The sequence below is a fragment of the Uranotaenia lowii genome, chromosome 2, assembly GCF_029784155.1.
Source record: "Uranotaenia lowii strain MFRU-FL chromosome 2, ASM2978415v1, whole genome shotgun sequence".
NCBI lineage: Eukaryota > Metazoa > Arthropoda > Insecta > Diptera > Culicidae > Uranotaenia > Uranotaenia lowii.
The window spans coordinates 399,832,994-399,860,085 of record NC_073692.1 but is presented as its reverse complement, the minus strand read 5'-3'; the positions used below and the strand labels follow the sequence as shown (position 1 = coordinate 399,860,085).

The 27,092-nt window shown below is 38.6% G+C and overlaps 2 protein-coding genes across 5 annotated transcripts in view; both read left to right on the top strand.

Annotated features, from left to right (window-relative positions):
- The first annotated feature begins 3,054 nt into the window (after positions 1 to 3,054).
- The window catches only part of LOC129744289 (putative uncharacterized protein DDB_G0291608), a 438,626-nt gene continuing 414,588 nt past the window's right edge, over positions 3,055 to 27,092 (top strand). For 2 of the 4 annotated variants that reach the window (XM_055736745.1, XM_055736743.1), the window contains exon 1: positions 3,055 to 3,589. The gene's annotated coding sequence lies outside the window, so the exon portion shown is untranslated. Of the gene's footprint in view, positions 3,590 to 25,989; positions 26,460 to 27,092 lie in introns of those variants that run through there. The other 2 variants (XM_055736742.1, XM_055736744.1) reach the window with 2 other exon arrangements.
- LOC129743330 (uncharacterized) lies at positions 9,357 to 15,611 on the top strand. Its single transcript, XM_055735312.1, has one exon. It carries the CDS (start codon positions 9,357 to 9,359, stop codon positions 15,609 to 15,611), a length of 6,255 nt encoding a protein of 2,084 aa, XP_055591287.1.

The window sequence follows — 27,092 nt, the reverse complement described above, 5'->3', positions numbered from 1 at the left end:
CTGCCACTCCGTAACGCAGAATGGACGAGGTCACACTCGCCAGGACCCTCCTTCTGCTGCAGCGGATCGCCGAGTTGTTCGACATGGCCCGTGAGAGGGCTGCTGTCGCCATTGACGCTCTTTTGCAGGCGTAGTCGACGTGGGCCGTAAAGCTCAGCCGGTCGTCGATCATCACCCCCAGGTATTTTATCGCACGCTCGATTGCGCACGGTCCAACTGCGATCGTCCCTGATTGTGCTGAAATCAGGATGGTGATCAGCACCATCTCGGTCTTGTGGTGAGCCAGACGTAGGCTCTTGGAGCGCATCCAATTTTCCACCTTCTCGATAGCTACTGTGGCGAGTAGCTGGACCTCCTCCATTGACGGGCCCGATGCCAGGAGAACTACATCGTCGGCGAATCCCACAAGTCTCACTCCTGTGGGGAGACGCAGTAACACTCCACCATCCTACAGATATATGCCGGAATCCTCATGTTGATGAGCGACGACGCAATCGCTGCCCAACTGACGCTGTTAAACGCGTTCTTTACGTCGAGACTGACCACTGCGCAGAACCGATCTCCTCTCCGTTTTTTCAACCTGGCTTCATCTGCACTTTCGATGACCTGTCGAATGGCATCCACCGTGCTACGACCTTTCCGGAAATCAAACTGTTTGTCGGATAGGCCGTTCGCACCTTCAGTGTACAGCTGGATCCTACTCTGTAACACCTTTTCTAGAACCTTGTCAGCAGTGTCCAGGAGGCATATCGGGCGATACGCTGATGGTTTACCAGGTGGCTTGCCCGGTTTTGGCAGGAGCACCAATCGCTGCCGCTTCCACACATCTGGGAAGACCCTATCTTCCACATACTGTTGCAGTGAAGACCGGAACATTTCGGGATGTTCCATGAGCGCAGCCTTCACTGCCACATTAGGGATGCCATCCGGACCCGGAGCTTTGTTCAGCTGAAGGGACTTAGCGATGTCGCGTAGTTCCTCCAGTGAGATCTGCTCCTCTTCACTCGTATCCCAATCGAATGGGACCCTCGGCCATGTCACTTCCACGTGCTGTGGGAACAGCTCGTTAACGATCTCACGCAGTTTTATCGCCCATACTATTCTGCCACAACCACTAAGTAGGGGAGAGGCGGGCTATATGCGCATATTAAGGAAAGCACTCATTTTCTCCCATATTCAAATAGATAGGAGTCTGAAAACTATATACACATGAGCGGACATCTGTTTTGTATACGTTAGAGCAATTTTTCTGTTAAAATCTCTTACAGTTTTGTGAAAATAATTTTATAATAAAAGAAGTCAAAATAGCCGATTTCCGAAACCGGAGGGCTAAATGCGCATATTTATGTTTTTAGCTTTATTTCATTAACATTTGCAATATTTTGATATTATTCAATTGAAAATGGTAGAAACGGATGCTTAGCATACGTCAAGGCCGAAATTTTGGTGAGATTTTTTCCATCACTAGTTCTTTTGCATGAAACATAGGTAGATATGCCATATGGCCATTTTTCATGGTAATATTTTGTTCATATCGTATTTTTATCGGATCAGTATGAAGTTCTTCTTTTTTCGCTGTAGGATCGTGATTTGAGCGTAGATTCAATGTTTAAATGATAAAAAGTGCAAAATTTATAAGACTAATCTATTTTTCTTGATATAGGCATTTAACCTGCCTTGATATGCGCATTCAGAACCTGTCTCTTATTCCATTATCTTATCATTTACAACTTTGCCAAAAGCTTCAATTCGTTGAATTTCCGATTTCCAGATGAATGAGGAAGAAAAACCATTAAAATTTTTGTTCACAGAATCTGTACGCACGACAATTAAAGTTCAATATATTAGAACAAAACTCACAAAAATCTTGTATGAATTTTTAAATTTTTTCTACTTTGTGTAACAATTTAATTTTTTCATGCCATGTGTTCAAAGCGTATTAGCCTCAAACTGCACTGATTAGATATGATGAATCTTCAGCCATATCGTCAATCGGCTGTATGCGCATATTACCCAACATGCGCATTTAGGAACACTTCCCCCTACTGTTGATTTCAATTTACTAAAATTTCTAAAAATGACAAATTTTTTTTAATACTTTCTGGTATTTCGGCCGAAGATTTTTTCAAACGGTGTAAAAGACTTGAAAACAAAATTCCAAGAGCTGATCGAAATATGAATTTTATATGTTTATCTAAATAATGTGTAAGTCAAAGCTTACATTTCTTTGAACATTTTCGGAAAGAAAACTACCTTGATGAGTGATCAAGCTAAATCCTTCGAAGGACTTTTTCTTTAAAGGGTGCTTCAGTAAAATCTCAAAATATGCAATGTAATTAGTTATTTTGTTGTCGTTAAATGCTTTCGAAGTAAGAAGGTTTGCTTTAGATGACTTGCGTCAATTCCAATCGTTGATCATCAAAGAAGTTTCGTTGTTTTTTTTCTAATGTGAGAAGCAGAAAATATTCTCACACCTCGATTGCAATCTGCTGCCACATTCATAACAACACACTAGGTATCTAAACCACTTGTGAGTTTCCCCCAAGTCCTCTGATATTCACAGTCGATCGTGATCACGCTCATTATTTATGCTTTTCAGTCCACCGAACGTCACAGTTCCTTTTACCCAAGCCAAGCAAGGCTTTCGGAGTACCACGTAGTGCACATTCGCTCTAAGCAGTGCTAAACTCAGTTCATAGGATACACTAAACTTCTTCTCTCTTCTACTAGTTTGAGTCTCTGTCTCGATTGTTATTAGTTTGTGTACTATCTCTCAGTCGAACAGCGAAAAAACTTGAACTTTTCAGAGAGTTCTCCACCTTTCCACAACAAGAGTGGCTGGTGATACCGATGCGGTTTGTTTCTGCTGAAGGAAACTTTGGCGAAGGTCTAAGTCGCGCGCGGTCTGATGTGTTGATTCTCAGCTGAGCGTGTCGTTCGTGGGGTAAGTATAGTGGCTTACCCAGCTCACTCACTGTTCCTTTTGCGATTGATTGGGGGCCCCAAGCTCAGCCGAAGAATCTCACTCACTGCGGTTCAGTGTTCGTTACACTCTCCGTGCGCGCGAAGGTTCGTCGCAGCCCGTCCGTTGAAGTCTATTGCCAAGTCGCTTGCTTGGTGGTGTTTTTCGTTTTTCTGGTTGACACTTTTATTGGATTGTTTTTTTTTCTTGTTTCTTCGGGATTGTCGATGAATTTTGGAGTTTGTGCGCGTATGCTTTTCGATTGTCGATTTTTATCAGTTTGTGATTACACCGTCGTGATGGAAACTTGAATTTCGTGAATCCCTTTCGAGGTTTGTTTGGGGCCTTTCGGAGGGTCTAAATTGTGTGATTTTTTTTTCAACTATACGATCAGGTCTCTTTTGGAAGTGAAGGAAAAAACCAAATCGTGTGCGATTCAAAAAGTGTTTGTGTACTCGTGCCTGGTGCACCTGTTGGTCTGTGTACTGAGGCTGTTGTTGATTTTGTTATTTGCTCAAGTGCATTCGGGGTTTTTCAACGAAATTAGTGCAGAGTTGGAGGCCCTTTAGCGCGTGCCCAGGGGGAGCCAATCGATATGTTTTCGATACGATGTACGCAGTAGTCAAAGTAAGGAAAAATATACGGTGCATTTTTCAATGGTTGATTTCGCGAAAGTTGTGCATTTTGCCACTTTCCGTTCCTTTGGGGTGGGTTTTCATATAGCTATGTATATGCCAGCGATTATGCTCTGTTATGATCGCGTTTGTTGTGTCTCTTTCCTCGGGCCCTCGGGCATGATGATAAAAATATGTGTGTACGGTACAGTGCCTTAACAGTGCAGTGACTTCAATGGATCTTCCTCTTCGTCTTCGTCTGGCTGTCGATGGTCATTTTCCGCGTCGTCCATCATCGACGGGTTAGGAAGTATATACCCTTGTACGTGGACCGTTAAATCAAACTTCGTACAAGTGACTTCTGAGAACTGAGAAAGAGAAGGAGACAGCTAAATAAAAAGCAGCAAACGAATAATAAAAGATTTACTACCCACAATAAATCTTTCGTATTCTGGTGAAAAAACTTGAAATCTCTCACCTGATTGCCTCAGCAGTGTCAACGTGCTGGCATCGGAAGCTAATTTGAAAAATCCCCAAAAATATCCCGCGTAAACCCGCCTCATATTTGTCATTCCACAAAGCGGTAATGCCAACAAAACATACATCGAGTAGCAGCAGCAACAGCAACAAAACAGCAGCAGCAATAAAGCCACTGCTGCCGCACAAATTGACAACTGGCCAGAAAACGCAAATGGACCCCCGATTGAGGAGAATTGACGACCAAGAGACGAATTCGAGGTACCCTGGCAGTCAGTCCTATTACTGCTGCTGCCGATGACGAGAAGCAAGAAAGCAACAGAAAAAAAATCGTTTACATAATTCACTTTCTTCGGTGTGTGCATTCGGTGGGATTCGTTTGGTTTGGTTCATTTTTTTTTTGCTTCTCTCAGCCTAGTGGGCTCTCCACTCCACTCTATTTTTTTCCTTTTGACTCCGCGCGCTATTATTTCGATGTAATATTTTGTTGTTTTTCAGACCCCCGCTTATGTCTGAACCGTCTGTGTTTGGTTAAGGATCTAATCGAATTCGAATATGTGGGCCTAGGCTGGTTTTTTTTCGTTGTGATTTTTTGCACCTACCGACGATGGGTGCCAATTTCGCGGGAAGTTATGCCAATTTTGAGCCAAGCCCCTCGAACCGAATTGGTATGAGGAGTATGGCGAGGTGGATGTGCGTGTGTGCCCGCGCTTACATAGATATCGAGGATTGTTTTGCCTTCTTCTTAATTAATTTGTTAACTGGCTCGGCCGCCCCGTGATTGACTTGCAGCACCTTACTGATTGAGGTTAACGAAAACCAAAAAAAATAGTAATGGAGCACTGGAGAAGAATGGAGAATGAAAGCTAACAAATGTGTTGATTTAAAGCTGAGATTTTTGTTGAATTTAGTCATCATTTGAATTGGTTTTGGTTTCAAACTGGATACAATTTTTTTTTCAAAACTACTCAAAAATATTGTTGTTAATTCTAGAACCTCATAGTATATTTAAGTAGATTTTACCTTTTAATTGTATTTTTTGAAAAAAAATATTTTCAAGATTTATTGAAATTTCTATTCAATTTTGTATTTAAAAATCCTGAGATTAACTTTATGAACTTTTTAAACCTTAACCCTTTATGCATAGTTTTTTTTTAAAAGCACACTGATTACATTCCAAACTTCTAGAAAACGTAGATTTGTTGTTCACAAAAAAAGAAAATAAAAAACTGACTCATAGTATTTTTAACACGATATTTCAATGAATGTGTGAGATATTTAAGAGAATATGCAGAAAAATTGCAACAATCACATTTATTCTTTTTGTTTTTGAAAAATTTTTTTTTTTTGGGAAATTGCTGTTATTTTTTCAGATAGAGACATTCTAGCAATGCAATTTTCTAAATCTCAATGTTTCACAAACTTCTTTGCGTTCAATGAAAAATGTTTGGAATAAAATTGAAAAATTGTATTGAATGAATCAACGATTTCAAAAATTATTATTCAACTTTGATGGAGCATAACTTTAGTAAGACTCAAAACAGCGGCTTAATATGTGTTAAGAGGTGTTATTCTAACTGAAATGATATTATAGGGTAAGAACACTATATATTGAACACCATCTTTAAGATTCAACACATTTGTGGCCAATAAATAATAACGAAAGGTTTTTCTGACAAAATTTTGATAGCGTAGCTTAAGCTTATTTCTCTGCTTCGAATCGATATATTTTTTTCGTGGAAATATGTTTTGAAATTATTATTTAAGCCTTTTTATTCAAAATTACTTTTGTCCCAATGATTAAACACAATGATTCAAATATTGAACAGGCAATGTTCTAATTATTGAACACGTAAACATTGAATATCATTGCATATATTCAGGGGTATTTCGCTTGATAGTACGCCTTGCAGGGGCGATTTTGGTTGAGCTAGCAACCAAGAAACAGTTTGTTTACATTTCCAAACACCAACCGATGTTTGTTCAATAACTGCTGCATGCATTTCTTTACGAAACGAGTACTGTAAGATCGAACGTTCAATAATTGAAACATTGGCGTTTTCTGTGATCCAATGATTGAACACTTTAATTTGTTAAATTTTAAGAAAATAAGAATAATATAGGCTGCCAATCTTCCAGAAATCATTCAAAAAGACTTAGTTGAAAACACTTATATCATTATCTTAGACGTTTAATTGTCTTTTATCCAATTTTTCCCCCAATCAAAAATAGGCTGTTTTCTTCATCCAGTCGAAAAACCAAGCCACAATTTGAACACATATTCAAGTTTCGGGGTTTGTGGCTTTAAGAGTCCGAGATTCTTGATAAAAATTTGAACATAGGTAGAAAATGCTTCAACAGTGGCACAACGAATTTTGATTCATTTTTCTACTGTATATTATTGTTTTAATCGGTAAATGTTTTACTAGTGTTCAATATCTTGTACCTGTTCAATAACTAGTGCTTCTACCCTATCACTCGAATCGAATTTACAAAAAAGTTATACATTAAAGGGTTTAAACACGTTCATAAATTTTCGACATCCTATCAAAATAAAAAAAAAACTATTGAAAATCCGTTGGAAGATGTGAAGTTTTTTTAATCTCTTAGAATATCTGTGAATACTTGCAGCACAAATAAATTTTAGGTTCATTGACGTTTTATAAAACCTTGGATTATAAAAAGACTCCAAAGATCAAAAGTCTTTCAATTTCATTTCAGTCGCTATCCTAAGTGTATTTATCATTTTTCTCCCATTATAGCATAGTTGATCAAGCCTGGTAGATAATTGAACGAAAGTTACACTTTTTTTTAATGTAACTAAAGGGTTTTTTTAGTTCAATTACTCGATAAATGTCTAGTCTTATTAGGTTATTATTATTTTTTGTGAACCCCCCCCCCCTCTCCTTTCGAGATTTTTCCGAAATCTCCGAAGGCAGAAATAAAGAAAGTTTTAAGTATTTTATTGAAAAACTAGCTCACCAGGTGTGCTTTGCAACTTTTTCCAAATAAATTTGATTTTTTTTAAAATCCGATTTTGAATTTATTTTTCATTTAATATTTAAAATTATAAATATTTGGCTCAGATTCTTAAATACTATTTTATAGAAGAATATATTTTAATCGTGAATACCATATTTTTTGCATTCTAACAAAAAAGCGGCCTTTTTGCAAGAATTCCCAGTATAGATATGAGTTTATGAAATTTATTTTTGATTGTCATTGATCTTTAATTGTAGTAATTTAGAAATGGATTATTTTTTATGTATGAATTCAAGAATTGACCTTCAAAATTAGTTATTGCTATTTTCTTAGATCTTAGGTCTGAATATTTAAGTACATATTTCTTAAAATTCCAACTAATTTTTCGGGGTATATTTTGATGATTTTGTTCGGTGATGTTTTAAAAAAATTCGTTAGTTTTACGTTTCAGTCTACTTTTATTCGACCATGCTCAGAAAAAAGCAATTTTTAGCAGGCGGAGTAGACTGAAACGTAAAACAAGCGATTTTTTTTTAAAAACATCACAGAACAAAACTAACAATTAAACCCCGAAAAATTACTCCCGGCACATTAAAACTTTATAAGTAAAATGCCTTAATAAAACCACTCGTAAAAAAACCCCGAAAAATTACATCCAGCGTTGTTCTAAATGATCGCGAACAAAATATCAAGTACAATTTTGAGAATATTTGAAAATTCTTTACAATTTTTTCAATTTTTTCATTCCATATTTCCGAAACGTCTTTTTTTGTTTACTTCTTAACAGTCTCCCGTTGTTTAAAAAAAAAATAGGAGTAGGTGAAAGCGGGAGAAGTTTTGCCAATTGAGTCATCTCATAATTAAATCTGACTTGTACTCCAAACAAAGTGAAGTTACTTAGAAATTGTTCAAGTAGATGATATGTTAGGATACAGAAATAATATTTAATCAATATCTTTCAATACAAACCGCGACCTTGGTGCAAACCACTTGAAATTTTTCCGATTTATGAAAAATATTACGTTGGTTTTGTATGGGAGCATTCAGGAAAGTTGGAAGAGAATGTCGAATCGGTAAAACATCTCATTACATCAGGACTTATAAGAGTATCGAATTTGATCGGAACCACATGAAATTTGTATTAGTTTAATCATATATTTCTTCAAATTCGTATAGGAGCTTTACTCTCCTTTTTTCTTAGAAAGAAGTGCTCTTACAGTACAATTATTTGTCAAATTATATCACGATTTGTCAATAAATGTGAAAAATCATGTCGTTATGTTAAATCAAGATTAGTAGTAAGTTTGATGCAAATCTCTTACAACTTTTTGAATATTGTTTGAATGGTATTTTTATATGGAAGCCAAAACCAAATTTTTTTTGAAAATTCAATCAAATATCTCATTATGTATAAACTTTTATGTGCAATGGTCTCTTAAACATAACTCGAGTTTTGTCATAGTTTTGTTCATTTTGCATGGAAGCCCACAAAAACGGATAACGCTTTATAATATTTTAAATCATCTCATAACTTTAAAACTAGGATTTGATCGAAATAGTTTAAAATTGTTCAAATTCTGTCACTTTTTATATGGATTTAACATGGGACCCCCCTCCCCTTATTAAAAATGGCAAGGGGGTTTCATATAACAAATCATCAGAATATGTTGGAACATGTTACTATAAATCATATCATGGTGTTAAATTTGTTTTGTAGAAAATTTGATGAGTATTGCTTATAAATGGCATAAGTTGTGCCATATTATATGCTAAATTTGTATGGGAGACCCCTTTTCCCTCAAGTCGGAGGGTTCTTGTTACGGCAACTACGCCCGGTCTTCCGACCCCACCAATGGGCAGAAACTGACGACGTTACTGCTCCTTTTTTGACAGATTTAGATGGAGAGGAAGAATAAAGAATTGTGAAGAAGATAAAGATTGAAAGTCATCATCCTAAATTGTGGGCAACTTTTATAAGCATTTGTGCTTTATTATTACTTTTTTGGGAAACACATATATGCGTTTGCATAACACCGTAAGTACTTCCGATGAATATTAACGGAAATTTAGTTGGACTAATACAAGATCCCACAAATAGATTTTTCCCGATATTCGAGCACTTAGGTGTCAACTTAGTTTGGAGGTTAGAACCTATTAGGCAGGAAACCATAAATTGTAAGTTGCAAGTACATAAGACATTTACCACCCACTAATAAAATTGTCATAGTTTTAGCTATACATTCACAAACAACCATCGTGTGTTTGATTGCTCAAAAAGGTTCCTGAAACTACCCCAACATTCTAAAAAATTTATGTCCAAGATGCCGTCTGGAAGTAAGATAGTTGAGAAGCTCCCTCAGGAAGATGACACGGTGTTGGGCACCCAGGCTGGAACCACCAGTAGCTGTCAAGCCTGTGAGGAAGCGGACACGGATAGGATGGTGATGTGCGATGCTTGTGACGCTTGGTACCATTACCATTGCGTCGGCGTAGGAGATAGTGTTAGCGACAAGAGTTTCGTTTGCCCCAAATGCAAACTTGTTGCCGTACCCACGCTTACGGAGAAGACTCGAAAGGAACAACCACCTCTTTCGGTAAGCAGTTCGACTAGTTCGAGAATAGGTTCCTCGGTATCTACCGCACGATCCCGTCTGCGATTGAATATGAAGAAGCTTGAGGCCGAACGAGTTTTGCTGCAGAAGCAACTCGACTTGGAACGTCGAGCAAAACAATCGGAAAACGAGATGGAATTCGAACGACGACAACTGGAATTGGACCAGGCCTTTCACCGGGAGAAATTTAAACGTCTCGAAGAGGAAGAAAATGCTGAGAACGATGCTAAGAGCCAAAAGTCGATCCTGAGCAGTATCCGGAAGGTTCAACAGTGGCATATTCGAACCGAAGCTACGACGCAGAAGAAACTGAGTGAGCTGAAAATAGTATCGAATCCGATAGAATTAGATAATATACCAAAAACGCAAGGTAGGCCACAACAAGTCAAATTGTTAGCGACGAGGGACGAACGACGCCAACAGGGCGCAGTTGGTGAAAGCGTAGAGATAGGCTCCCGTAAATTAGGTGCGATTCCGAAAGCTTCTAGACAGGTAGTAAATATTGTAGAGGAAAAGCTAGGATATCAAGCGGTACCGATACATCGACATCGAGATTATTCTCTTGATATTTCTCCTATCAGGACAAGTAACGTTATAGACCCGAAACCCTTTCACGCGGTCGATAAACATACTCCGCCTTTTCCCCACGACATGCGCGAAAGTACTCAACTTCCAACGAATCGTTTATCTCGCGATCAAATCTATTGCGAATCGAAAGTGTTGGGAGACCTGGTACGTAATCCTCCGAGGTGGTATGATGAACCAGCTTTTGGTGCGACGAAAGCACGTGAAGACGAAGAACGTTTAGCGAATGCCACGAAACCGATGATGATTCAACGTGGCGGTTCGTGTGGAGACGAAGCCAGTGTGATATGTGGAGACGGAGAAGGTGATTTTCAATACCAACGTACAGGAAGCAGACATCGTGGAGTAAGGGATTATAATCCTACACACCAGCAGCTATCAGCTCGGCAACTGGGATCGAAGGAATTACCTGAGTTCGATGGTACACCGGAAGATTGGCCTTTATTTATTTGTACGTTTCAAAATACCTCGGCCGCATGTGGTTACTCTGATGATGAAAATTTGCTAAGGTTACAAAAATGTTTGAAAGGACCAGCGAGACAAATGGTTCAGAGCCAACTAATGATGCCGTCTGCAGTACCTAGCATCATTGAAACTCTGCGTACCCTTTACGGAAGACCGGAAGTACTAGTACACTCATTGCTGCAAAAAATACGACAAATTCCTGCACCCAAATCTGATCGGTTATCCGACCTAATTACCTTTGGAATGGCGGTCAAAAATTTGTGTACTCATCTGGAAGCCGCTCAACAAACTGCTCATCTTAATAACCCCACACTTCTGTTCGAGCTTATGGAAAAGCTTCCGACGAACTTGCAGCTAGATTGGGCTCTGTACACAATGCGTTTCGAATTCTACGATTTAAGCACGTTTTCTTCATTTATGTCACAACTCGTCACAGCAGCTTCGAGAGTCACTTTGAGGATCCAAATGCCAGGTGCTAATTCGATTCAACGGGGCAGTAAGGCAGAAAAGCTTAACACTAGACATTTTCTCGGCGTGCATACGGAACTGGATTCGTTCCCGGAGGACGCAGAATCAGGTTTTGGAGAACGGAACCATATTTCTACTGGGAATAGGCCTTTTGTGAAAAGCGAGTCCCAAGCTGGGCCATCATGCTTCATATGTAAAAATCCAGATCACCGCGTACGGGATTGTTCGGAGTTCAAGAGACTGACTGTTGAAAATCGCTGGACGAAAATTCGGGAACTGGGAGTTTGCAAAGTTTGTCTGGGCTACCATGGACGAAGACCTTGCAAGTCTTCAAGAACGTGCGAAGTTAATGGTTGTCAGGAAAAACATCATTCTATGTTACATATCGCGAACGTGAATTCCGAGAACACACCAACAACATCAACAGCAGTAATAAATCTCCACCAATCGGAACAATCTACGCTCTTCAGGATGCTGCCGGTCACGTTATATGGAAACGGTAGATCAGTCGAAGTTTTGGCGTTCATCGATGATGGTTCTTCCATGACGCTACTGGATGAGGATATTGCATCGCAACTGGAGATCCGAGGAGAGCCGGCCCCATTGTGTCTTCAGTGGACCGGCAACGTTACACGCAGCGAAGCGAAATCTCAACGAGTTAGCCTGGAGATAAGAGGTACACGGAAGTCACAGAAGTTCCCGATCGAAGTGCGGACAGTGTGTGGTCTAGAGTTGCCTAACCAGTCGATGTGTTACGCAAAGTTGCTTGAAAAGTATCATCATCTCCAAGGATTACCTATCCAGGATTACCAGAATGTTAAGCCTCGGGTGTTGATCGGAAACGATAATTCTCACATTGGAGCGACGTTGAGAATACGAGAAGGAGAACCAGGCGAGCCTATTGCTGCAAAATGTCGATTGGGTTGGTCAGTTTACGGAGCCATCGGGGAAGGTACCAGGAGAGCAGGCAGTTTCCATATTAGCGAATGCAAGTGCGATGGAGAACTTCATAACATGGTGGAGAACTTTTTTTCGATGGAAATTATTGGAATATGGAACAGCCCCGAACCACAGTCTAAAGAAAATCTACGAGCGAACAAAATTATGGAGCAAACTACGAAACGTCGAGGTCAGAGGTTTGAAACCGGTCTTCTCTGGAAATATGACGACTTTGAATTTCCCGAAAGTCGAAAAATGGCCGAACGTCGACATCGATGCTTGGAGCGTCGAATGAGGAGCAACCCAGTCATCGGAGATAGTGTGAGGAAGCAGATGATGGACTATCTCAGGAAGGGATACATCCATAAGGCCACCCCGGAAGAATTGGCTGCGGCCGATGCCAAACGAACGTGGTATTTACCGCTAGGAGTAGCCCTAAACCCCAAGAAGCCTTCAAAGATTCGCATATTTTGTGACGCAGCGGCAAAGGTGCAAGGAGTTTCGCTGAATACGATGCTGTTAAAAGGTCCCGATTTGTTGAACTCATTACCAGGTGTACTATTCGGTTTTCGAGAGCGGTCGATTGGAATCTGCGCGGACATTCGCGAGATGTTCCACCAGGTGATGATTCGGGAAGAGGATCGTAATTCGCAGCGCCTCTTGTGGCGGAACAATACAGACGAACCTATTGAAACATACTTCATGGATGTGGCGACGTTCGGATCCTCGTGTTCTCCGAGCTCAGCGCAGTTCGTCAAGAACCGGAACGCAATGGAATTCGCTGAGGAGTTTCCTGATGCAGCTGAAGCCATCATCAAACACCATTATGTGGACGATTGGTTGGACAGCGTAGACACCGTACAAGAGGCATGCAAGCTGGCGGCCGACGTTGAATATGTCCAGTCTCAAGGGGGCTTCAAGATACATAATTGGCTTTCCAATTCTCCACAGTTTCTTGAACAAATAGGAGAACGAGATTTGGCGGACACTAAAAATTTAAATTTGGACAGAAGTACGGAACGTGTTTTGGGCATGTTGTGGCGTCGGTCGGATGATGTATTCATCTTTTCTCTGAACAATAACTTAAGCGTCGTGCACCCCACTAAAAGAGAGGTTTTGAGAGCTGTTATGTCGGTTTTTGATCCACTCGGGCTACTTGCGTTCTTCATCGTTCACGGCAAGATTATTATCCAAGATATTTGGAAGACCAAAACGAACTGGGATGAGAAAATTACGGAAGAGCTGAGAGATCGTTGGATACAGTGGACGGAACAGTTTGAGAAATTGTCGGAGGCAAAGATACCACGCTGTTACTTTCCGAATTACCCGAAAGACAGTGTCAAAGATATACAGCTTCATATTTTCTGCGATGCGAGTGAACAAGCTTATGCCAGTGTAGCTTTTCTGCGAGCTCAAATCGAAGGTTCCATACACTGCGCTCTCGTTAGCGGAAAATCGAAGGTTGCGCCATTGAAAACCGTGTCTATACCACGACTGGAGCTTCAAGCAGCGGTACTGGGAGTTCGGTTGCAAAAATTGATCAAAGAGTTTCACAGACTGTCAATCAGCAGAACCGTATACTGGAGCGACTCGCAAACTGTGCTATCGTGGATAAAATCAGACCATAGGCGTTATCGACAGTACGTGGCGTGTAGAATTGGGGAAATTTTGACCGAATCTAGTGTAGACGATTGGAGATGGATACCGTCGAAGGAGAATGTGGCTGACGATGCTACGAAGTGGGGACAAGGTCCAAACTTTTCGAACGAATCTAGATGGTTTCGAGGCCCACAGTTTTTATATCACCCAGAGGGCGAGTGGCCAACCGACTGTATGACTAGCATAGAAACTACGGAGGAATTAGCAGAGTGCTTGCATCACTTTTCCGCGCGGAGCTTCTTTCAGCTGATTCGATGGGAGCGCTTTTCTTCTTGGCAGACGCTGTGGCGGTCTGTGGCAACTATTCTCAAATTTTTCGACATGTTGCGCGCGAAGGCTAAGAAGGTATCGTACGTCATGGGACCTGTAACGAGTGAGGAACTGACTAGAGCGGAAGATATAATTTTTAAATTAGTTCAAAAAGAAGTGTATTTTCAAGAATTGTCGGCACTGTTAGAGAAGAGCCAATCAGGAAGTAAAACACGCACCCAGAGCACACCGAACAGAAACAGCAAGTTGTTTAGGCTCTCACCATTCCTAGACGAACGCGGAATTATACGATTAGAGAGCCGCATTATTGCTGCGTCCTATGTATCGTTCGATACCAAGTTTCCGATAATTTTACCTAAGGAACATGTTGTCACCCGGCTGATGTTAGAGGCGCTTCACAAACGTTACCTTCACGCAAACGGAGAAACCGTGGTTAACGAATGTAGGCAGCGTTTTCACATTCCGAACCTTCGAAGTCTTGTTCGAAAGGTGTCTAGATCATGTCCGCAGTGCAAAATAAAAAAAGCGAAACCCACGACCCCGAGAATGGCTGCGCTTCCAGAAGCAAGATTACAAGCTTTCGTCCGACCTTTCACCCACATTGGCTTGGACTACTTTGGGCCACTGAACGTGCGCGTAGGAAGAAGTGTGGTGAAAAGATGGGTGGCACTCTTTACATGCTTAACGATTCGTGCCGTCCATCTTGAGATTGTTCATTCCTTGACGACCGAATCTTGCAAAATGGCTATACGGCGATTCATTGTTTGCCATGGCTCGCCGCTAGAAATATATAGTGACAACGGAACAAATTTCGTAGGAGCAAGCAATGAACTTAAAAACGCAGTCGATTCGAAACAGCTAGCAGAATGCTTCACAAACGCTTATACAAAATGGATCTTCAACCCACCGGCAGCACCACATATGGGCGGCGCCTGGGAACGCTTGGTGCGCTCCGTAAAAGTGGCGATGGCAGCGATGCAGACGTTGCGGAATCCGGATGATGAAACCCTAGCGACGATAGTTAGGGAAGCTCAGGGTGTGGTAAATTCACGTCCTCTTACCTTCATCCCGATTGAAAGTGAATCTCAAGAGGCCTTAACACCTAACCACTTCATTTTACTAAGTTCCAACGGAGTAACTCAAAACCCAAAACCGTTGGCCGACGACAGCATGGCGCATCGCAATAATTGGAATCAGCTCAACACGATGGTAGACCAGTTTTGGAGGAGATGGGTCAGAGAATATCTTCCGACTATTGCTCGTCGAACAAAATGGTTTATCGATGTAGCGCCCATTGAACAAGGAGACCTGGTGATTGTTATTAGCGAAGCGGAAAGGAATTGTTGGCTGCGTGGACATGTATTGGAAGTCATCGAAGCGAAGGACGGTAGGCGGCGACAGGCGATTATACAGACGACCCATGGTGTTTTAAAAAGACCAGTAGCTAAGTTGGCGCGTTTAGACATGGAATGTGGTAAGCCAAGATCGTCGAGTGCGTCCACCGACCTTTCTTACGGGCGGGGGGATGTTACGGCAACTACGCCCGGTCTTCCGACCCCACCAATGGGCAGAAACTGACGACGTTACTGCTCCTTTTTTGACAGATTTAGATGGAGAGGAAGAATAAAGAATTGTGAAGAAGATAAAGATTGAAAGTCATCATCCTAAATTGTGGGCAACTTTTATAAGCATTTGTGCTTTATTATTACTTTTTTGGGAAACACATATATGCGTTTGCATAACACCGTAAGTACTTCCGATGAATATTAACGGAAATTTAGTTGGACTAATACAAGATCCCACAAATAGATTTTTCCCGATATTCGAGCACTTAGGTGTCAACTTAGTTTGGAGGTTAGAACCTATTAGGCAGGAAACCATAAATTGTAAGTTGCAAGTACATAAGACATTTACCACCCACTAATAAAATTGTCATAGTTTTAGCTATACATTCACAAACAACCATCGTGTGTTTGATTGCTCAAAAAGGTTCCTGAAACTACCCCAACAGTTCTAAAACTATTATAGAAACCATCCCCGGTCCTGGAAACGGTCATATTTATGCCAAATTTCAAGATCATCGATCCAGTATTTAGTTGTTTCTAAGTCTATAGGGAACAGACAGACAGACAGACAGACAGACAAACATTAATTTTTATATATATTTATATAGATTTTATAAATCTTCGAAAATTGAAACAGTTGGAAATCAAATTGGAGAAAATAGGAATTGTATCATCTTTTGTATTCGAGATTTTTTTTTCGAATTTTCATTCGAAAATAAATCTACATATATTTTGATTTTGGGAAATTTAGATTGTCTACAAGTTAATTTCCTACAAGTCTTTGTCCAATTTGTTCAAAATGTATTGAAAATTTGGATTATTAATTTTTGTCCCTTCCGCGTGATATTTTAACTCCAAGTGATATAAAAAGGATTTCTAATTTATTCCGACCTTATTAAATAAACAAATCGTCGGTTTTACACTCCTAAATGAAAAATTGAAACTCATCAACTATTTTACAATGAATCCAGTGCTACATTCTTGGAGTTGAGAGCAATTTATTGAGAGCATTCCAGCACTTTTTTGAAATCTAGTAAAAAAGTAGCTTATTGAAACGAATTACATTAAATTTCATAGATTAACCATTTAATAAAGCGTCCGCCAAGGATATACGTTGATTAGAGTAGATTTTATTTAACAAATACACTACTGAACAAATCTTGAATCATTTCTCAGCAAGAGAATTTATGAATAGAATCAAGTTATATTTCAATCACAAATCTTTATTTATTATTTGAAATCAAATTGAAAAAAAAAATGTTTTTTGAAACTCGCTTGAGACTCTTTAGAGATTCTTTTAAACTCTTGTGAGATGCTTGTGGCAATACATTTTTCAAACCACTTTTTTTTTGAGTCACTTTTTATTCCCAAAGTACTCTGAGACTCTTTTTAGCACTTTTTTAAACTATCTGAGAGAATTTTGAGTCCCATTTAAGACTCTTTTGAGTCCCATTTAAGAATCTTTTGAGTTTGTTGACTCTCTTTTGTGTTTGTTCCAGCTTTGTTCTGATACTGTTTCCAGATATTTACTTTTGAGGCTCTTTTTAGGTTTTTTTTTTAAGGCTCTTTGTTAACTGTTCTAGAATAATCTGTCTTTCTTTTTTCTTTTACAGTCAGATTTTTTGGAGACTGTTGTAAGCCCCCCTAAGACTGTTGTGAGCTTGTTTAAAGTCTTGAATAACTATTTAAAACCCATTTAATATATAGGTATATTAGAGTGAGTCGATTTGGGATTATGGTTGAATTTCCCAAACTCTGGGCTCTTAAATGCTTCGTTTTGATTTAAAACTCATCCATGATTTTTGCAGAATTTTTAAGTAACGTGTACATGAGTAAATTTGAATTTTTATGTTTGTATGGAAAAATTTAATATTTTATGCTGAAAAATCAAAATCGTTTTTATTTCTTCGGTAGAACAGTCTCATAATGGGCTTTGTGCCAATTTGTAAATTCTTCAAAGGGAATTTTTCGTTTAACAACTTTGTTGAAGATGATAGCTTCGTATCTTATTAGGCAAAAAAGTTATTAGCTGTTGAATATGGGTATGTCTTTCGACATTGAAAATCAATCAATTTAACTGACATCACTGCTGGTGCCTAGCGAGGTATTGCATGACTACTTTTCAAGGATTACTTTGATAGGCACAGGCAGTGATATCAGTGGAATTGATTGATTTTCAATGTCAAAAGACATACTCTTATTCATCAGCTAATAACTTTTTTATCTAATAAGATATGTCCTATAGATAATTTATAAATTGGCACAAAACCCTTTATCAGGCTCGGTTCCACAGAAGAAACAAAAATGGTGTTGATTTTTCAGTACAAAATTATCTATTTTTCTATACAAACATAAAAGTTCAAATTTACTCATGTAAAAGTTACTAAAAACTTCTGCAAAAAATCGTGGATGAGTTTTGAACCAAAACGAAGGTTTTACGACCCCGGAGTTTGAGAAATTTGAAAAAGACCTTCAATCTACTCAATCTAATAGGTATGTAAACGTACGGAAAGTGCAGCTTTCCAAATACAACAACAACTCATCATCCTCTGGGATGAAATTCATAAATTTATCCTGTTCCTCACATAGGTGTTTTTACTGTGTTTGTTTACCAATTGTTAACAATATGTTCTGAAAAAAAAGTCGTTTTTCTTCGTAGATTTCTAAACGATTAGCATTTAAAAAAATGTCCTATAATGCGCCAATCTAACATAATAATTTCTAAAGCACTGTTATTGGATTTATAATATCGTGAACTATTTTCGATCACACTAGGGCATAGGTCGGCAACCTGCGGCTCGCGAGCCGCATGCGGCTCTTTTGATGCCCGGCTGCGGCTCTTTGCTCATTTTGACCAAGTCAAAAAAGTCTCTGGAGTTCTGGAGCATATTCTCGAAAGTAAACTTTTTCTCTTTTCAAAGATCTCAATTTCTGAGTTAAGCATTCCCAAATTCGATAGAATGTACTTGAATTTCGTATGACGTGCAAACTACACAATGTTTAGATAGGCGCGGTTCAGAGTGTAGCAAAAAAGCAAAACAAATCAAATCAAGAAAGAAGTGTTGTTGTTTTGCTATCATTTACATCAATATTCTTTTGAAAGTGAAACGTTAAATCAAAATTTTATTCCTATTGGCAGAATCTTATTGGTAAGTTATAACGATTGTCAATTAAATCGCTAAACTCATTACAATCTTCGCTAAATAGATCTACTCGAACTGCAAAACTTCGAGCTACACGCGATGACTACATCTGAATGCGAAATTGTCTAATAAAAATCCGAACGGTAGTCTTATTGCTAGGTTTCAATACCGTGCTCAGGTTACATTTTTGTTTTATTTTCACTTATAGATTTGGAAAAATTATCCCTAATCGAGCTTTGTTACTTCAAAAAGGTGAGTTTTGTAATTTCGGAACAGCAATTTTTTAATCTGAAACCTACGTAATATTTACCAAAATAAAAACTTATAATTCGATATTGTTCAGATTGGATCGTGATAAATAAATAGTGACATTCCATGTAAATTAGCGATTACTTTTCACGAGTAGCAAGCACGGATTTTGATAAAATAGAAATTTGTTGAACTATTTGTAGAGCAACGGTTTTGATTCGTAAATTTTCTATTTATAGAATCAATGTTGTTTTAGTATTCCATAGCTGATCTACAGTCTTTCCAAAGCATGTATTTTTTGATTTTTTTTTTAGACTTTGAATAACGCAAAACTGAAGTGTTGTAGCTAAATATTGTATAAAAACTTATATATGAGTTGCATTATGAAATTTAAAAAACTTTAAATTTTGTTAAAATCGGTCGAGAAACAAGAAAGATATAGCGGTCTTAGTCAGGAATGTCGAATTGACACTCCAGGAACTCTAACGGGACGGATGAAGGTTCAATTATAAGAAAAAAAAAATGAATTGCAATAATACTGATAAAGGTATTATATTGAAAAAAAAAGTGTGTTTTCGCATGAATGACGGTCTAGCAGTGTTCCATACTTTATTCAAAAACTAAATTTAAATGTTGTCAAATTTTAAAATTTCCAGTTGAAAGTTTTTTTAAATTGCCGTTATTTTTTATCCAAAAGCTTTTATATAACAAAGTGGGTATCAATGACATGGCAAGATAATTCAAATTCCTTCTCTGCTCTTTGGATGTCTATCTGACCAAAAAAAAATCAATTACAGGTGAACGACAAGCATGGCTTCTACAACGAAAAAAAGAAGAGTAGAAGATGAAAATCGAGAATTCAATCAGGATTGGACAGAGTCTTTGGCGTTCGTATGTAATTCAGATGGCCTACCAACTTGTTTAATTTGTCACGAAAAGCTGGCACATAACAAAAAGTCTAATTTGGAAAGACACTTCAACAAAAAGCATGCAATATTTGCAAGAAAATATCCCGCTGGTGAAGAACGAAAGAAAGCCGTTGAAGAGCTTCATCAACGGAATCAAAAGTCATGTTCATTGCTGAACATTTGGACGCAATCGAAGAACAGCGTCAATTTGGCAAGTTTTGCAGTGTCTTTGGAAATTGCAAAAAAGGGCAAACCATTCTCAGATGGTGACTTCGTAAAGGCTTGCTTCGTTAGTGCGTCCAAAGAACTTTTTCGTGATTTTAAAAACCACCAAGAAATCTTGAAAAAAATTAATGATTTGCCATTATCAGCCAAAACAGTGCAAGATAGGGTGCATAAAATGTCTTCGAATGTTACATCTTTGCAAGTGGAGGACATTCGACAGTCTACTGCCTTATCACTTGCAATTGATGAGTCTTGCGACATTACTGATACCGCACAAGTCGCTCTTTTTGCAAAGTATAATAGTGTCCAAGGCCCAAAAGAAGAGCTTCTTGGATTGCTACCGCTTGCAGGACAAACTAGAGGAGAAGACATCGCTAATGCTGTTCTTAAATGCCTTGCAAAAAATAACATTGATTTGAACAAAATCGTAGCCATAGCAACCGATGGAGCAAGAAGCATGACTGGCAGAAATAAAGGAGCAACAACGATACTTCAGAGCAAAATTGACCACGAAATTTTTACATTTCACTGTATCATTCATCAAGAAGCACTTTGTGCCCAGGCGTTTCCCAGTGAAATAGTTGAAATTATGAATTTAGTGATCAAGATTGTTAACAGCATCTTAACAAATCCACTGTATCACCGTCAGTTCAAGGAGGTCTTGGCCGAAATGGAGAATCAGTATTCCGACCTTCTTCTGCACAACAAAGTGCGATGGCTTTCCAGAGGTAAAGTATTGAAAAGATTTGCTTCATGCATTAAAGAAATCAATATATTCCTCAAGAGCAAGGGCATTAATCATCCTCAGCTAGAGGACGAAGAATGGTTGCAGAAATTTTACTTCATGGTGGATATCACAGCAAAGTTAAACGAGCTTAACCTTAAACTACAAGGAAAAGGAAACCCAGCCTACATGTTGGTTGAGGAATTGGTTTGTTTTCAAGAAAAAATCATTATTTTCGAAGAAGATATTCGAAACGGACAATTGATTCATTTTCAACTTTTAAAGAATTATCGTGATAGCACCGGTGCAACTGTTGACACGATTTATTTTGGCACAGTCTTGACAAAAATGAAAAATGAATTTGCTTCCAGATTCGAGCATTTCAGAATTAACAGAACCACTTTAACGTTTGTCATAAATCCTCTCAATACAAATTGCAAAGAAATCAATCTGAAACCATTTGGCATTGACGTTGGGTCTCTTGAGATGCAGTTGATCGATTTAAAAACAAAAACTTTGTGGAGTGGAAAATTTACAGAACTGCAGAACAAATTAGAAGAGCTGGAAGTACAAAAATGTATGTACGTGACACAGAAAAAATGGACAGCATTGCATGAATTGCCAAGAGTTGAGGAACTTATATTTATCGTATGGAATAGTCTCCCCGCCAGGTATAGTGAGGTAAAAAAGTTGGCATTTGGAGTGCTGACTATCTTTGGTTCGACTTATTCTTGCGAACAAGCTTTCTCTTCCATGAACTTAATCAAGAGTAAAACGAGGAGTCAGCTTACCAACGACAACTTGGAATCTTGTTTGAAACTTAAAACAACAAGTTACGAACCAGATTTATCGAAACTATCAAACGAAATGCAAAACCAACGATCCCATTAATTTTTGTTTATTGGAAAATGTTTTTTAACTACATTGATTTTTCAAGTATTTTTTTTCGTTTACATAAGTTGCTCAACCGTGCCTTCTTTAAATACATATTTCTGTTGTTATGAAATATTAAATAGTTAATGAAATGTTTAATAGTTAAGTTTTACTTAAATAATAAGTAGTCAATCTGTATACTTGTTTTATATCAATAAATGGATCCTTTTTCAACAAGTGCAGTTTTACTTTTCGTTATTATTTTTGATTGGTGGGAAAAAAACCTGTGGCTCTTCAAAAGCTTCAAAATATGAAAACTTGTCACTTTTGGCTCTTTTGACTCAAAAGGTTGCCGACCACTGCACTAGGGCACACAAGTGTCTTTACCATCCTTTGAAAAAAAAAATGGACAGTTTTAAAAAACATACAATACGTTAAAAGAAAAAAAAACTGTTTGGAAACTTAAAAGTGTCTTCACTTGTAACCAATATTTAACAGTTACAAATCACATTATTCAGCTAAATTGTTCTGACATGTTTCCCACTTTTTACAAAGTACCACAAATCGCCAAACCAAATCCACCGTTAGGGTGCAGCGCAGTTAGCTAGAAGCAATCTCGATTCCTCATCGACCAGCCAGTCAGCCAGCTAGAGAGACCACACATCAGAAAACACTCCCCTCGAAGGCTCGTCGAACTGGACAGGTCAGGTCCAGCCGGGGGATAGCTACCGCAACAAAATTGGCATGCTCACGAATCTCCTCCGCACTGAACTACTGTCCGCAAGTGTGAATTACGCCGCGGAATGTAGGTATCTATTTACCTTTTACTAGTAACTATTTGGTAGCTTGTAGGCTGGCTAGGATCTATATTGCTCCACACAACTGGTAGGTTAGCAGCTTCTGGGCATCTAATGTTTCAAATCGCTTCTGCAGAAAGGTTCGTTCCCAAGAAAGAAAGAAAAAAAATGGGTACGCACCCCCCTGGGTTTTGTTTTGTGGGTTTGAGTTTTCAGAGGTGCAGCAATTCTGCAGCGCTCTTCATAGGAGTAACAACTTGTTGTTTTTGATGCACTCTGTAGGTAAATTTCGTTTAAGTATTAGTGTGGGGGCATGTGGGGACCTACTCAGAGCGTGTAGTACATCCATTCAATGTTTGACAAATGGAGCTTGCACATACATAAGGGTGGCCCTTATTTTTTTTATAATTTCTCAACACTTTACTCTTAAACTCTAATCCTGATTCAGGGCTTGTGATATAGCTCAGTTTACAAGTCAGTTGCTTCCTGAGCCGATGTCCGTGAGTTTGAGACCAAGAGTAAACATCGATCACAGTTGTACCGGATAAGTTTTTCAATGACTGTCTACCAACTTCATCGTTGACACAAGACGCGAATGATATAAAGATGTTAAAGCGACTATAATCGAAACAAAAAAAAAAACTAATCTTGATTCGATCAATAGCCTGACGATAGGAGGAAACCGGCCCAAGTGAACCGATTTCCTGGCTAGATTTTGGTATAGTTTCATTGAAAATTGTTAAAATTGATTATTATCATACGTCAATCCTACATTTTTCTAGAAAACTGAGTTATCTCAGATTTTCCGGCATAGCTAAAGCAGTAACAAATATAATCGTTAGTGTTGCCATATTGTTGTAACATTTTTGTTTTATGTTTTTTTGTTCGATTATAGTCGATTTATCATCTTTATGGCATTCGCGTCATTATATCAACGTTGCAGCTGGCGGACAGCTATTGAAAAACTTATCCGTTACAACAGTGTTCGATGTTCACTCTTGAGCTCGAACTCGCGGACATAGTCTCAGATGGCAACTGACTTGCCAACTGAGCTATATCACAAGCCCATTTCTGTTTGTTTTTGTTTTCTTTTAACCCGGGAAAAAAGGTTTGTTAAAATCTCTCTCAAAAGTGCATTTTAAAAAGTCTTTAATACCAATATTATTTTTGCATTTCCAAAAAACTTTAAACTATTGATTTTTTAATTTCAACTGAATTGGAAAGAAAAACCTCAGGAATTTTTGTTATTCACATCATCTGTAAGTCGATCTAAAAGTTAATAGTACGTTGTCTCGAGATTTCTACGGAAAAAGTATTTATAAAGAATTTGTGAACGGACAAATGGACCATATTGTTGCCACTTCATGTTGTTTTCGCACAAATTGTTATAACTGACCTATTGTAACTTTCAACTGACTTACAAATACAAACATCTACTAAGTATGAACTGTAATTTTCTCAGCACATAAAAGAAGTACCCACAGCAGAATGGAATCATTTCAGAGAGCAAAACTTATGACAAAATTTAACATTTTCAACGAACAGTGAAACTTTGTGACATTCTTCTTTGTAAACATTTCCATTCATTGTGTCCCCAGTGATGAAAATCTTAGTCTTGTTCCCACAACTACAGATCCCTTGCCAAATCATCAACTTACGAGCAAATTTATCTGCGAAAACAAACTTGAATCTACCCGCAACATTCCCTTTATGCTTCGCAAGGTAAAATTTGTTACCGGGTATTTGTCCAAAATCCATTTTGACGTAAGTTTCGTCATCCATCAAAATGCATTCGTTGTACTTGGTCAACACTTTCTCGTACAACTTCCTTGCCCCGGTTTTGGCAACCAGGTTTTGTTTCAGCGTCCTGTTGGGGTGTTTGCTTGCATGATACGACCGCAAGACTTCTCGCAAACAAATTCGTACAGCTGTACTGTGGTTCGTCTTGAACTTTTTCGCCAAATCACGCAAGGAGATTCCAGGATTATTGTGAACTGATCGAATTACCTTTGCTCGCAGCTTCCGGTCATATGATCCACTTTTACGCCTGGTTTGTTTTGCTCGATCCACCGTAAGGGTCTCCCGGTAACTGGCAGCACCGAATTTACAATCAATTATGGATATTTCAGGAATTTCGCGATCTTTACCCCTGACCACGTCGGTTTCTCTACGTGAGTGTGCAGAATTTTCTCTCGCCTTTCGCGTTCCATAGTCGATAACTTTTGATTGACTGCTTCAATCTTGATGAAATTTTTACCACTAAGTAAACAAACAATCCGGATCAAAACACTGTCGATAGATTTGCAGATGTGACAACTAGGGGCGTGGCAGTAAATGAAAAGATGCGACCAGATTATATGTGAAACCGACTTTAGCAAACGGCGGCGATGGCGATGGAACTCCTTCTACTTAGCCACGACAGCGATCGTGGAGCTCTAATTGTATTAAAATGTATTTCTTTTAAATAATCAAAGAATTATAATGTTTGCAAAACAATGTTAGTGAAGCATTTCGGGTTCAATGATTTAAGATGGATATGAGTAGTCAAACAATCAAAGCTATGCTATTTAGAATTAAGCTTCTGATTAATGGTATTTCAGTGCAAAAATAAAAGAATAAAGAACCTGAAAATCTTGAACTAATGTTAAAAAATCAGCTGTGTATATTTGAATAAGTGGATATTTGAACAGCCTAACAAGCCTAACGTCCATTCAGCCTTAAATTTTGACGTCCTATTGTGTCTAGTGTCCTATTGGACCTGATAACCCAAATAACTTTGGACCTTCGGTTGAATGTTCTGGTCATGTTAGGAAGAAATTTTTATCGCTTTCTGAATATTGTTTTATAAAACTTATATGAGATATGTCCAGTGTTTCCCGGAATTTATTCTAATTTTTAGTTTTTGCAAGATTTCTCAGCTCAGGAAAATTTATTTTTTGTCCATTTTGGGTTTAGGTTGGGGTCCATTAACGTTAGATGTGGTAATTAGCAAAGCTTCCAGTCTAGGATATGTGAAGATAAGGGCCACCCTATTGCATATAACTGAGCCACCAGCCCTAGATGGACGATGCAATGGGAGCGGTCCGAAAGGAAGGAAGAAAATTGTGGCGGTATGATACTTTTCACCGAACGAACGGATAATTATGGTGTGTAGGTTTTTTTCCACATACTGTCTCAAAAACAAAAAAAAACATAGAAGTTGTTGCTCAAGTAGTAGTTGTTGCTGCAGTTGTTGATACTGTTGTTGTTACCCTTGTTGTTGTTGTTGCTGGCGGCTGCCGCTGTTAGTGGTTGTTAGAGACCTGCTGAAGTGCATTTTCGTTCGTTTAGTAACATCGCCGGAGTCGCGTGTGGTTGAGTCCAACAAAGATTGGGTGCATAATATGTAACAACATCCAGCCAGTTTTTCGAACAAGTGTACGGTCGTCGTCGTCCACCCGGCCACCAAATGAATGTAACTACCTCTCTTTAGGCTTTGCTGCAGCCAGCCGGACCGTTTGTGTTGTGATTCGGTGAAAGAAACGGAAAGTGAAACAACTGCTGGCCACTGCCTGGCGCTCTGGTGTGTTGGTTGAATGCATTTCTTCGTTCGATTCGAAGGGGGGCTTTCGTAACTACTTACCTACACGTAAAACGTCACTACAAATCGGCATCTCCACAACCAGCTTTTGACAGGATATGCTTATGTTCGTACATACTTGTATATTTACCCGAAAGGCAGCCGAGCAACTTTGTAAATTGTGATTGATATGACCGTTGACAGCACGTTGTTTACGTGCGCATTTGGGGATGCTTCATTTGATGGTGCCTTAGAGAGTGAGCTAGCTAGCTAGCTGATCGCAAACTGCGTTTTGATGCATTCGGGCGGTGAAACAGCTGGATATTTTTCATTCGCTCCTCATCACGACAATCTGGCTACATCAGCTGCTACAATCTTTGAAGGTCAGTATACTTTGTTTATTTTTATTTATTTTTTATTTTAATTTAATCCCGTTATACATGTTAGCCTAAAATAGTGACTTTCCGTTTTCTTTGGCTTGTTTGATATATGTACTTGCACATCTTTTTTCATTCAATGTCTTGAAATGCATTTTATTAAACTCAAAATACTAGTGTTCAGTGATACTTTCAAACCTTTTTGTAGATTTTTTTTCTCACTTTTTACTACGCTTATATGAATTCTTTGTGACCTTCTTGAACCAATTAACATTATAGACCAGGGGTAAGCCACCTTTTGAAGCAACCGGCCACTTTTAATTTGAAATAATATCAGTTATGAAAGATCTCCAAAATTGATCAATTTAAAAATTTCCACACGCTATATTATCGAAACTAGAAGCGATAGCCGAAATATGTGAAATGTTTTGAATAAAGGACGCCAAACTCTTACAAAATCAGTTGAAACATAGGTTCCAAAAATGCTGTTTCATTGTGTAATCGTTTCAAACTTTTTGGTTTAAATCACAGAATTACAGATATTGTTTTTGTGAAGATACCAGAATTTCGCTGAGTTCTATCGATAAGAAATCTATAATCGATAGCCCAGTTTTTATTATAAAATTTCCCTTATTTTTG

Coding starts and splice junctions, on each gene's coding strand:
- LOC129743330 (XM_055735312.1), top strand. CDS start 9,357: ATGCCGTCTGGAAGTAAGATAGTTGAGAAGCTCCCTCAGGAAGATGAC.